The sequence below is a fragment of the Chiroxiphia lanceolata genome, chromosome Z (genome assembly GCF_009829145.1).
Source record: "Chiroxiphia lanceolata isolate bChiLan1 chromosome Z, bChiLan1.pri, whole genome shotgun sequence".
Taxonomy (NCBI): Eukaryota; Metazoa; Chordata; class Aves; order Passeriformes; family Pipridae; genus Chiroxiphia; species Chiroxiphia lanceolata.
Window position 1 is genome coordinate 38,508,890 of NC_045671.1, and position 13,205 is coordinate 38,522,094.

Sequence of the window (13,205 nt, forward strand, 5' to 3'; positions counted from 1 at the left end):
CCTGCTTAACACACATTGTCTAGTCAGTGAACAACTAAAAGGCAGAAAGTCAAATACGAATCACACATGATAATGTCACATTTCAGTAAGTGTTATTACTCTTTTTTATTAAGTATTCAGTTTCTACTACTCTTCCATATTGATTTTTCAGTATTTTAATTGATTAGCCAGCTTAATCCCATCTTAATAACCACAAATTAAATACCTCCATTCCTTTTGTGTTTTTAGGAGTGCAAAAATTATTTGACCATCTGTTGAGCTGTGTTTTAGACCCTGTGTGTACAGTATATGTGGTTTGCCTCACAGTGGTGAACATCAAACTGCACCCTAAAAATCTGACAGGTGAAGTCTGTGATAGCGAAGCCCCTGCTTGTGGCAATGCCAAGACAGGAACGTGCAGGGGCCCAGTCCCTCCAGGCTTTCTCCTGGAATGTTTTCCCTTTGACACTGAGCTTTTAATTGTAGCTGTGCATCACTGTTGTCATAGAGATAAGCTCCTTACCCTCCTGAATGACTTTCTGACCTGTTGGCTGACTTTTCTTGTACTTTGCAGATTGCAGCTAGAGAACTGAACATCTATTGCCACCTGGATCACAACTTCATGACTGCCAGTATTCCGAGCCACCGGCTGTTCGTCCACGTGCGGCGCCTCGTGGCAAAGGGACATAAGGTCATCTTTGACCTTTATTAAATCCTCTTGAGCACAGAATAGCACTGAAATAACTTGCACCTATTGTAACCAGAGTCTTATTTCAGCTGAGAAATAGGCAGCTCATTATCACCTGCTTCTGCAATTAAAAATGTCCTTTGTTTCAATTCCTCTGTTCTGGGAGGACCTTAAGTAGATTCAGGCTTCCTCTGTTTTACAGAAAAGTATCTTCATGTTTTCAGGAACAGTTCTGGAACAATTTTTCCTCTCAGTATTTCTTTATCAAGTCTTTCCATTTGATAAAGAGAAATGTATATATCCTCTCTCTCTTTTATTGTTCCTCACATCCTTGTTTTCCTTATCCCAGGCCAATTTTTTTCCTTCCTATCCTTGATCCCTGTAATTCTATGGCTTTCTGTTGATACCTCTTTTTCTGGTTTTAGGAAAAGAATGTCACAGGATCCCAGAATATGCTGAATCTAAATTGATTGCAGCAACCATTCTCTGATAAGCAGTGAACTGTAGCTTAGTTGTTTCAAAATAGGACAAGAAGCACAGGGGCAGAAGCTGAGAAGGCAATTAGGAGTAGACAAAGGGTCAGGAAAAGGAATGCCTTTCTCATTAGTAGGATTGATGTTTGCCTCTGCCCTTTCTGTTGATGATGCACTCCAGCTTGAATCATGCATTTGCTCTTTGCACATCTAAAAATATCATCAATCATATGCAATAGTAAAAATAATAATTTATTATCAGAGATCTAACTTTGTTTCTTGTTTGCCTGTAGGTTGGAGTAATAAAACAAATGGAAACTGCAGCGCTGAAAGCTGCTGGAGAAAACAAAAGCTCTCTCTTCAGCCGTAAGCTGACTGCTCTCTACACTAAGTCTACACTTATTGGAGAAGATATCCTTTTCAAACAAGTTTGGTTTCAGATCTAACCTTTGGTTTGTGAGAGGCCTTGATTCCAGTATTATCACCTGGATGGAACATGAGTAGCAAGTGGCAGCAGGAAACCAAATTTCTTTAATTTTATGTTGTGTAAAACATCTGGCTGGCTTTTCAAAGAATTTAATCTCCTCAGGGCTGTAGGTTTGTTGTGAAACAGCAGAGGTTATGTTTACTGTAGTTGCTTTCTGAAGGCAAAGAGTGGGCTTCCCAAGTCTGCCATGTTCTGCAGGTCCTGCGTAGAAAATGCAAAAATGAGATAGAAACAGCTTTTAACCAGTGACTTTAGTTTCTTCCCTTCTATTTTTCGTTTTCCAATCTCCTGCCTTATCTTTCTCATTTTTTTTCTTTAATTTCTTGAACTAACTTACCGGATACCAGGAGCTAAAAAGATTTTTAGATTAGTGCTTGTGAGTAGAGAAGGACTTAGATCCAGAAGGACCTGTGAACAATCCACCCGAATCTCTGTACTGGTTTTTTTAACGCTTGTTACATGTGAACCCTTTGCTGAAGCTGGATGATTCTGTAGATGTTGAAGAGGTAACAAGAGATGTCCCTGATAACTACCTCCTCTGTTGCTGTGAAAATGGAGAAAACCTAAGGGGCAGGAAGACAGGTGACATTGTTATAGGCATTATGGTAAGTTAGTTTCATAGGGGAATAAGTATTTTAGGGTTTGTATTTTAGGGGTGGTTTTGTTGGGTTTTTTTGAGAGGTGGGTGATTACCTTCTTAAAGTCATGATCTGTCTTATGTATTTTATTTTGGGTGGGGAATTGATTTTTTTAAATTACTTTTTTCTGGGTTTTTTTGTTGTTGTTGTTAAAAAGGGGCAGTTTAGGTAAGATATCATCTGTATGTGAGCTGTGATGGCTTTACATTTGAAAACTACAGAAAAGGAGTTGATAGTTGAATATTCATGAAACTGTATTTACTGTTGTTTCACTTGAAAACATATTTTAACCAAATACAGGGAAATCATTAGTTCAGATGCTTTACTAACTTTAAACATTTTTAGGGTCAATATTTTAAAGCTTGTGACTGCTTTTTTCCTATATAAAATACTATTCTTTAGAGCAAAAGACTTAGGATTTTTTACCCTTTACGCTTCAGATTTGTATTCTCTTTTATGGTGAAGATTAAAACCAATCACTCTAACCAGCAAAACGTGGTGATAACTGAAGCCTGGTCAGCTGGTAATTAATTAATTTAAAAGCATCTTGATTGTGCTTATGTTTGAATGTCACACTGCAGATGGGAGAGAACAACAAAAGCACATGTTTAGATTCCAGGCTGAATTACATGTAGCTTTCATAGACTTCAAGTACATAGATTTGAATTGTATGAAAAGTTGAACAGTGGTGGATTGATGACAACAAGAGCGCATTTATATTTTTAATGTATTGCTGCCACTTACCAAGACAAAGTCATGACAGTCTTTGGAAGTTATTACAATACTATACATTTGACAAAAACACAATTTATGTTTTTTGATCTGCCACGTTCACTGTGTATGTGTGGGTGCTGTACAGTTTTGTGCTGTACACCACAGATTTTCTTTCTGGCTTAACAGTTCGAGTCAATGAAACACTCCCTGAAAATGTAAATATCCAGTGGATATATATGTATTTTTTTTATTTGACAGGTGGTCCAACCAACTACTGGAGAAGTAATTTTTGACTGTTTTCGGGACTCTGCATCTCGCTCAGAATTGGAGAGTCGAGTTTTGCGCCTGCAGCCAGTTGAAATAATTCTTCCATCCAGGCTGTCAGATCAATCTGAAAAGCTCATCAGCAGTATAACATCCAGGAGGTAAGTTTTGAAGGGATTTTGTGTTTGAGGCTTTTTTATTTTTTATTTTTTGGGTAACAGCACACATTTATTGATAGAGTTTAGATCCAGAAGCAGGTATAGATGTGTAATTCTGTAGAGGCTCATTTCAGAATGGCTGTAGTTTGCTGCTGGGTTGAAAATCTCCCAAATCTCTCTTATCCTTAAATTGTACTTAAATTTGTGGCTTCTCTCTCTGGCCTGTGAAAGATTCATGTGCCTAAACATGGTCATTTAGATAGTCTTGCTACCACACTCCTGATCATAGAATCTGTTGGAATAATTTCCAAGCTTATGCACTTACCTTTGGCTTCTGAAAAAAGTGTTTTTTTCTTTTTGTTTCTATTAATGTAAATAGGTATAGAAAATCTTTGCAACTGGTATTTGATTCTGTTTCTCCTATTACACTATCTTGAACTTGGGTACAGACTTGGGAGTGTTGTGACTGATTATCTACTTATGTTTTCAGTTGTCTTTATGTATTTCAAAAGGAAATTTGTTACCTGTTTTCTGTATCAGTTTTACTGTGTAATAAAGCCAGAAGAGGATATAATTGGTAGGGTGATAGATTAAGGATGAAGCAATCCTCTGAACAGGGGGGTAGGCTTGTGAAATCTTGCAGATGCAATTTTTGTGAGAAAATATCAGTTTTTCTTTTTCTTTTTTTTTTTTTTTTGAACCATGCAGGCTTGGGCTGTAGAGAGCCAGCTCAGAGCTTGATGTTTCAGTAATCATTGTGATGCAGATTTGGGAGAGTGGCTGTATCTTTTTTTTTTTCTCCTGGTTATGCACAGTTGAAAATGTTTGTGAGTAACTTCTCATTTTTATGAAGATCCAAAAATACTACCCATTAGCTGTTTCTGTGAATAGATATTAGCTTGTATAATTTTTTGCCTTTCTGGTAATTTACTAGGCAGCTTTCCAGCCTAAATGTTCTTAATTACAGGAGAGTGACAAAAATAAAAGACAGTATTGCAGTACACTTCAGTAGCCTTATTTCAAAAACAATTCTTCATGAATTTTCTTGTACCAAAGATGAAACCACTAGAGGGCTCTGAAGTATTTAGTATTATTTTAAGTGATTCCAATATGCTGCTTTCCTGTGCTTTTAACTGGGCTTCAGTTTTTATACAGTTGCTTTTACACAGGCAGGAATTTCATTTTAATGCATATTGAGAGATCTGAAGTATTCAGGTTTGGTTGTTGGCCCATTAGCTGGTAATTTCAGTCTTTGTCTGCTCTTTTTTAAAAACTCCTGGGAAAAGTTTCATTTCTATAATGTTTTGAAGACCTTTCTGACTAAAACCATGGAAACCAGGTCTTGTGATTCAAGAAGGCTCCTCATCTCTTTGTGTATGAGTAATGCAGTGGAAAAACAGTGAATCTGTAAAAACACAAAGGGCACAGATGGGAGAGAAAAATAGTCCCATGAGGAAGAACTTGGAGAGATTGAGGAGAGAGAAGGGTCTTTGTTGTGTGAGAATTGCACAAGCGGTTGTGTGGGTAACTTGGGGGTGGTTTGGTGTTCGAACTTGGCACTGAGCAACCACGGTGATGTGGGCTGGGTACAAAGACCACGTGTGAATATTCTGTACTGGTTGTGTGTCTGCCTTAAGTCTGCACAGTACAGTGTGTAATTCTTGCTTATGGAATGCTGTGCTTTTCTCTTCCTGTTACTGCAACTGTATCCAGGTTTAGCTGTGTCACTCACACTGTTCACTGGTGCTTCTGTTCTGGTGTTGTGTTCATTTTCACTGCCAAATTTACAGCAAAGAAAGAAAAAACAGCTGAGTGGCAGGATTCTACTGTTCTAAATCTGTTTTTATCAAAAACAAGAGCCAAATAAGTTGCTAGAAGTTTTCCATGTCTAAAGCTGATAACATTAATGAGCAGTAAGTGAAGGCAAATGCTGCTGTAGTAAGATCATGTAGCTCCTTGTAGGATTTCTTCATAAAATGGAGTTTTAGTTCAGTTAGTATGAAGCCAGGTTAGTTAAAGTGGATAAATGGGTAATTTTACCACTGATTTAAATGAAGTTAGACCCAAACATCTTTTTGGAAAGACTTTTTTGTAGCCATTTGGATTAAACAGGAGTTTACCAACCTAAGCAGGCTTTAGGAATAGTTTAACTTATGGTGTAGATTCATATTACAAGCTAGAAACTTTTGGTAATTTAAAACTTGTTGGAAGCAAATGTGTTGAAGTGTGTCATGGTTCCATGCTGGTTTGAATCTCACACTTTGCTGTTTCATGTGGTAAAGTAAATGCTCCTACTTACCAGCGTCATGACATTGTCCATAAAAGTTAATAACTAGAAGATACTATTGAGGGGCAGATTTAATGAACTCAAAAGTACTAATCAAGGATACTGAACAGGAGGTCAGTTTTGATGCAGAGCCTTCTTTCAAAAGCAAAGTGTAAATTAAATGTACATCGCAGAAACTGGCTCAGGACAAACTGTTCTATTTGCAAATGCTGAACTGCCTGGAGGAAAATATTTTAGTGTTTTTAGCTTCCTTCTTTCTAGAAAAACAAGAAAAAAGTCTTGCCTTCAGAACATATATATATTTTTACAGAAGAACACTGTGTTTTGTACTCCAAGTTCTTCCTAGTCAAGAGGGCACCCACCCTCCTTAACATGTTGGCTGCTTTAGAACTTCACCTGTGCTGATCTTCCTGACAGTGTCTTTGAGATTCCTTTTGGTTATTTTTTCTCTTCTCATGTGCCCCTTTTTTGTTTCATTGAAAAATCCAGTGCATCTTAAGAGTGCTCTGTTGCTCCTCTTTTTCTATTTTTTTTTCCATTTGCCCCTTTTTATGAAATGTTTTATTCTGTGGTGTTCTTGGCTACTGTGTAAAACCACACTGATCAACAGTCCTTCGCTTTTAATCCAGAGCGTTTCACCCCAGTCTGCACTGTTCTGGTTTTTTTACATCTTTTTTGATGTCTGGCCAACAATCTAAAACCAGGGTGATCTGACAACTGACCTGTTGTCTGTGTGGTCTCTCATAGAGAGTGCTATCCATTTCTAATTGCTCTCATGGATGAAGTTGTGGATTTATGTTCTCAGTCAAGGAGTAGAAACTGTACTGGAATGAACTCACTGAAGTCTTGTAAAGGAGTATAAAATGCTTTTAATTTTGTGGATCTTTATATGTGGCTGGTGGTTGCTCAGACCAGAGAGTGCATTCATGTAGTTGATGCTGAGGAGGTATTTTTTTTGTAGGTGAGCAGGGACAGGAAGGCTTGTAGTGGCAAAAACAAGACACCAAAGGGTGACAGTGAGAGTGAACACTATTGCAAATTAAATTGCAGAGCAGAGGACTGAAGAATACCTAAAGGGTTGGCAATCATAAAAACCAGTGGTTTCATGGTTTTATAGCTTGTAATATTCCCATGGATTTTTAAGTGAAAGGCAAGCTGTGACAAACATCTTGAGAATGTTTTATGTAAGTGGAAGCCACAGGCAGTTTGCAGCAGGAAATAAAGAAGGCAAGTAAAGTACAAAACCAGCGTGTGAGCTATTTTCTGCAAATACAAAACCCAAGTGCATCAGTGAACAGATGTTTACTTGCTAAGGAGGCATTTTACTCTGCTAGGAATCCAATTCATGGCCTGGGCAACCCAGCTGTGGGGAAGCTGCCTGGAGAGTATTGATCGTGTCATAGCTCACTCCTTTTGAACAGACAGGGCAAAAAACTCCACAACAGTATTATTACCTCATGTAATGACCCAACAGAACTGTTGGATGGGTTGGGTTTTTTTTTTCAGTTTAATGCTGTTGCAGTCATGAAAAATGCTGTTCTCAGTACTGGAGTTGATTCTTGTTTTCTATGGCACTGCAGGTGAGGGAAGCATGGGGCTTAAATCTCATTCAACAAATGGCTTATGGGTAAAGTCATATTTTCCGTGTTGTCTAACTGCCCTTCACAGTTTGAGCCCCAGCACAGGCACATGGCATCCTTTAGGTGGAATTATTGTCCCACTGTGCATGCAGAGTTGTTGCTACAGAAACACACAGAGGCAGTTGCAAAGCCCTGTGATTTTCGTATCCCGGATGATAAATTACATTAAAAAAAGGTTAACATTGCTTTTTACAGCAGCAGCCGGCCTTTGCAGGCCTTGTCTTGCCCAAATCCCCTGAGGGAAAAGAAAAGATGTGTGCCCTGATCAGCTTCCCCAGATTCTTTTCTGCTTCCAAGGTGCATTATTTTTCATGTGACTGCAAATAGTATGGAAAACATGCTGTGTTCAGTAGCTGTATTTGTGGCGTTTTTGCACTGATTAGTGATATTCATGTATTTGGATTTCCCCCGCCCCACCACCAATTGAGCCAGAAATTATTAAATGAAGAATAAATTGATTTGATGCCTGTCCAATTTCTTGCTAGCAGAAAGTTAACTTTTTAATTAGGATCCCCACCTTACTAAAAGAAGCAGGAAAGGTAAAACTTCAAAGCTTTTGCTTTCATGTTTTGGCACCTATTTGATTTACTATTATGGGATAGATGAGAAACTATGCAAGGTACATATGTAAGTAATTCTACTTTTTGTTGTCCTCTCTAGTTCTGATGTTACTTGGTTTTTTTTCTCTCAGTATATATTCATATACTGTGACTTTTTACATAATCAAATGGAGGAGGACTCTTAACCTCTTAAAACTGGCATGCAAGTTTAATTTTTTTTTTAATAGTCTGTGAATGTTTGTTGGCATATTTGTTAAAGTCCTAGCATTTTTCTTTTTTTTAATAAAAACTACTTTCCCATAATTTTTTCTTTGAAGCTGACTTAGGACATAAATCTTTCCCTGTGAAACTGTGACACCATGGATACCTTGGATGTGTTACCTTCTCAGACACTGCTTCCCACATTTCCTGCCCTCAATGTCAGTGCTAGGAGGTAGAAATTCAGCAGCTTTAATCAGAACAATGTTGTGATGTAAATGAGACAAGGACAAGAGAGAGAGAAAGACTAAACTGTCTGCATGTTTGACATGCAGATAAGTGATACCAGAGCGAGGAGAAGAATAATGCTCTTGCAGTGGTGGTTCCCAGGGAAGAGAGAAAGCCCATGAAGTATTTATTTTTCATAAACCCAGAATATATTAATTTTCTTAAATTTGAAGAAAATGAAACTAAAGTGGGTTTTTATGTGCCATCAATCTACTGAACTGCAGAAGGGAACAAGATTTGTCTTTCAGACTGTCTCTAACAGTTTAATTTTGATAATTTGACATTTGTCTCTTTTAATAGATGTTCTTTTTTATGTATGGCATAGGTAAGAGGCTTTTGGTAAAGACTTGTGAAGGGTGTGCTCTAGGCATGGACTCTTCCTCTGGTAATTTGGAATAGTAAAAATGACTGTTAGACATTTGTACTTTAGAGGTTTTTATTTTTTCCAAAATTTATGTGGATATTTTCTGAGTTCTTAATAGTGAATTTGAAACCGCTGCTATAGTAATGAACTAAGCACAAAGCTTAGTAATACAGTATTTTTTAATGTAAAAAGGTTTCGTGCATGATACTTGCTTTCAGTTTATGTGAAAGACTGTTTCTGCAGAGGGAGATGGATGTACTTAGAAGCACTTTGTAGCAAGTATACTTGAATCTCTTGGCACTTCTTACTTCTTCACTTGAATCTCTTGGCATTGTCCTGCTCCTACAGACCCCTCTACAAAGTTGTGGTTGATGGAGACCCTTAGATGGAGAGAGAAGCAGCAGATCCCATCCCAGAGAGGGCATAAATCAGACCCTTCCACCTTTCTTCGTCTTTAACATGCACTGGGGTAGTGTAGGGTTCTGAGAAGGAAGGATTACTTTCCTGGACAACTTCCTGGATAACTTCATGCCATCTCACTGCATGTCTTCATGTGGGTTTTGGCTGTGCATTTTACTGGACAGCTCTTGTTAGGGCTTGAGGAAGAACCAAGAAAACACTGTGAAGAGCAAAGTGGTGTTCAGATAATCACAGAAGAGTTTGGGTTGGAAGGAACCTTTTTAGGATATGACCATCCAACTGATTCCTTATCCACTGAACACTCCATCCATCAAATCCATTCCCAGGGCACTGCTGCATTTGCTATACAAAGAAAATTGATTCATTTGAGAGAAAGTGAGCTAGGAAGAGGAAAAGGCTGAAAAAAGAAGCCTTTCATTTATGGGGAACAGTTGTGTAGTTGTCAAAAATCCTTGCTTACCGTATTAATTGATATGTTAAGCTGTTTTCATTATCTGAAAAGATTGCACGTGCATTTGCATCTACAAGTGGAGAAGTTAAGCCTCACCATGAAGCACTTGTATATATTGCAAATATGGTGTGCTTGTTATTTCTCATGGCTTTGACCAAAAAAAATACTTGATTTGTATCTTGAAATTTAATTAAAGGATTTGTGCTTTGAGTTAATCTGGGTGGAAATATAAACACGTGATAAAGCAGTCTGGGTGTGAGAAATTCATATGTTTCAGACACAGCCACAGTCAGACTACAGCCTTGACCTGGCATCAGAGTTTGAATGCTAATGCTTTTGGGTTGCCTAGGTAAAGAAGTGCTTTCATAGCTATCATAATCAAAGCCAGTTATAATTAACCTTCATTAAGTTATGTTTTGGAATCCATATTTTGGAATGTGCTGTTCATTACTCAAAATCATGACATAATTTTGTGAGCCATGGCAGAGTGGAAACTACCAACTGTATTAAACAATTGTCCTGTGATATAGAATTAGCATGTTATCAAATATTATTAAATGCAAAGTAACACATTTGATTTTTAACATACTGAGAAAAGGAACAGAGTGGAGTTTCAGTAGCTTTTGCAGTGGTACTGGTGGGTTAAGGAATCATTTCTGCTATCCCATGGCCCCTTTCATATGATCAGTGCAAAAGTTTTTGTGGCTTCATAGTGAACTGCAACCAGGAAAAAAGATAAAACCCCAAAACCACAAATGCCAAGAACCCTCTTTTTTCTAACATAGCTTCTCCTTATTAAGAAAAGTAGAATTTGTCTTGAAGTGTGGCCATATTGACAGCTGTACAATTTCAAGTCAACTGTTGAGAGAGGACTCAGGATAAAACATTTATTTGAACATGGAACATTTTATTTGAGCATGGAACTTTTATTGCAGTCCATACACTCATAGAAATATTAAGAAATTAATGTGTATTAATAGGGATGTCTTTTCCAGATGCTTCTATCTCATCGTTGCCTATGAGTGGAATCTAGATTTGTACCTGAGCAAAAAGACCACGTGTCTTGTGGGCAAGAATCTGTTCTTTGACAAAAATAAACAGTTTCATTTAGTAGCTTTATTCCCTCTGTTCCCTCTAATATTGTAAGCACTTCACTTGTTGGCAATAATAAAAGATTTATTATTCAATTTCCTTAGGTCTTGACTTACAAAATCCAGTAAGTTAAATATCTACTGCTTGTAGAATTAAGGTACTATTTTTTCTTCTATTTTTGTCTTATTTAGAAGAAACAAGCAGAACAAACACGAAACTCTACCACCTCTGTTTTCAGTTCACTTCTACAGAGATGGCGTGCAGTCTTGTGGTATTTAAAATTATATTTTGGGCTGAATCATTGCCAGAGAGAGCATTCACTCAAATCAAAGTGTAAATATGAGATAAATTGAACTTCAGGTTTTAATTCTGATCTGCTTTTCCCTTTTTTTTTCTTAAAAGCGTACCATTTAGCCCACGCTGCCTTCACCTGTTTCCTTCAAATGTTTTTTTTCCTTTTGTAAAGTAATTTAAGTAGCTTTTGCAGTTGACTCCTTGATTGTAAATCCTTGCAAGAAAGAAAAATACATATTGTACAGCATCTGTATGTTGCATGCAGAAGTAAACCATGGGAAGGACAACTTCCCTTCTTTTTCACTTGTCTTAACTTTTCATGGAATGGGAAATCAAGGTAAGTAGCCATTTATGGTTAAAATGTGCCACTCCTAAAGTTCAGAAATGTGGCAGTAAAAAGAAAATTTTGTGTATAGAGGGCATAAATACTAACACTATTTGTATTTACTCTATTATAAATGTGACTGTGTTTAAGCATCTTTGTACATGTCACAGGAAAGGCTGAAATAATTTGTTGAAAAATTACAAGTTCATTTCATCACATTTAATGGATTCTTAAATCTGTATCAGCTTATCAAAGGAAACATTAATTAAAAGTGTAATTGACCAGCCAGCTGTTTCCCCTTTTCTGTACAGTAGCCTGTATTAAAATCATTACAAAACATGTAAAGCTCTTTATCTGAGAGAGATGAGAAGTTCCCCATGCCAAATTCTGCTTAAGCAGTGAGATTTAAATGATACTTCCTCAATTCAGGCATGTTGGGTGAGCAGTATCTGGAGGCTGTTGGGCTTTAGGCAGAATTTTTCTGCATGGGAAGAACGTGTTTTGTCCATTTAGAGTGTTCATTTCCAAGCTTGGAAATTGTTCTCCTCAGGTATAGGAAGGGCCTCAGGAAACCATTCCATGTTTCAGTTTTCCTTTTGCAAGGTGGTTGGGAACTGCAAAGGTCCCCTTGGCCATGGAGAATCTCTGTAGTCCTTTGGACGTGCCTTGTAAGCGGTGGCGACATAACTACCCACATTTTGTGTCAGTACTGTACTTATCATTGTTCAAGGCAGATCATGACCAAAATCAGCATCTTCTTTCTCTTTCCAGAAACCAGAGTTTGGCCTCCCTGGGGAGGCCAAACACAGACTTCTCAGGGTTTGAAGCCTTATTTCAACATTTGTTTACCATTTTCAGGCTTGTTGTTTTGTTTGTTTGTTTGTTTGTTTGTTTTTTAATATATGAGAGCCAAATTTCTGTTTGAGTTAGAATTATTAAAAATAACAATCCCATTAATGCACATGACCAAAACCCCAAAGCTTCCTTTGGTTTTGGTGTGGAAAATGAAAGCAGTATTCCCATGTTAACACCTGTAACAATAAAGATTCCTGCTCTTTTTTTTTCTTGGGACTTAATATTTTTATTTCTGTAGTATAGAGGGGACTTGGGTGTGTTATTGTCCCAAATGTTGAACCTCCAAAGGGAGGAGGAAAAAGGGAAAAAACCCTAATAGTTGCATAATCTATTCATATCCTTTCAGCTGGAGTAGGTTCAGGTGGTGCTGTCTGTGGTGTGAGAGGAGAGTGAAATGTGAACAGCAAGTTACACGTGCCAGGAGTCAAAAAAAAAAGAAACTTTGTGCCACAATCTCAGCTGAAAAATATGGTTAGATAATCAACTTAAATGGTATGTCCTGCCCTTCCTATTGCAGATAAAGTTTGCCCATAGATAAGGGAAAGAGATACCTCCTTATCTGATAGATGGTTGAAGTCCTCTAGATGAAGACACGTTAAGAGAATTCCTTCATGGAAGGTTCCTTGGTTTTCCAAAGAGCATCCAGTGCTCCAAGCACAGATCTTGAGTTCCTGAGATGTGTGAGAAAGCCATTGTGGGAGCTGATTACCTGAGGCCACGATGTGAGCACAGACCAACACTGGAACCAGTTACCCCAAGCATCAGATCCATTTTGGAGCTCGTTAGTGGGTTGTTATTAGCAGTAAATTAATGTCCTGTGGTGTCTCATGGCATGGGAGAAACTGCTGGAGCAGTGGCTGTGAAGCCAACCCATATTTCTTGTTCTTATTCGTGCAATTAAAGCTACAACCATTTTAAATTATTCTTAATAACTTCCACAGTTTCTTAAATAATTTTTTTCTCAGAATCTTGGAAAAACTTGGCTTGGATGAGCTTTCTGGAGCTCTGGTTTCATGTAGGTTTGTGCAGT

At 37.7% G+C, this 13,205-nt stretch overlaps 1 protein-coding gene across 1 annotated transcript in view; it reads left to right on the top strand.

The window, feature by feature from the left end:
• Window positions 1-13,205, top strand: part of MSH3 (mutS homolog 3) — a 104,109-nt gene that overhangs the window by 7,031 nt on the left and 83,873 nt on the right. The window contains exons 5-8 of the mRNA XM_032675236.1: window positions 554-670; window positions 1,434-1,551; window positions 2,087-2,232; window positions 3,238-3,404. Of these exons, the coding sequence (XP_032531127.1) occupies window positions 554-670; window positions 1,434-1,551; window positions 2,087-2,232; window positions 3,238-3,404 (548 nt within the window). The remainder of the gene's footprint in view (window positions 1-553; window positions 671-1,433; window positions 1,552-2,086; window positions 2,233-3,237; window positions 3,405-13,205) is intronic.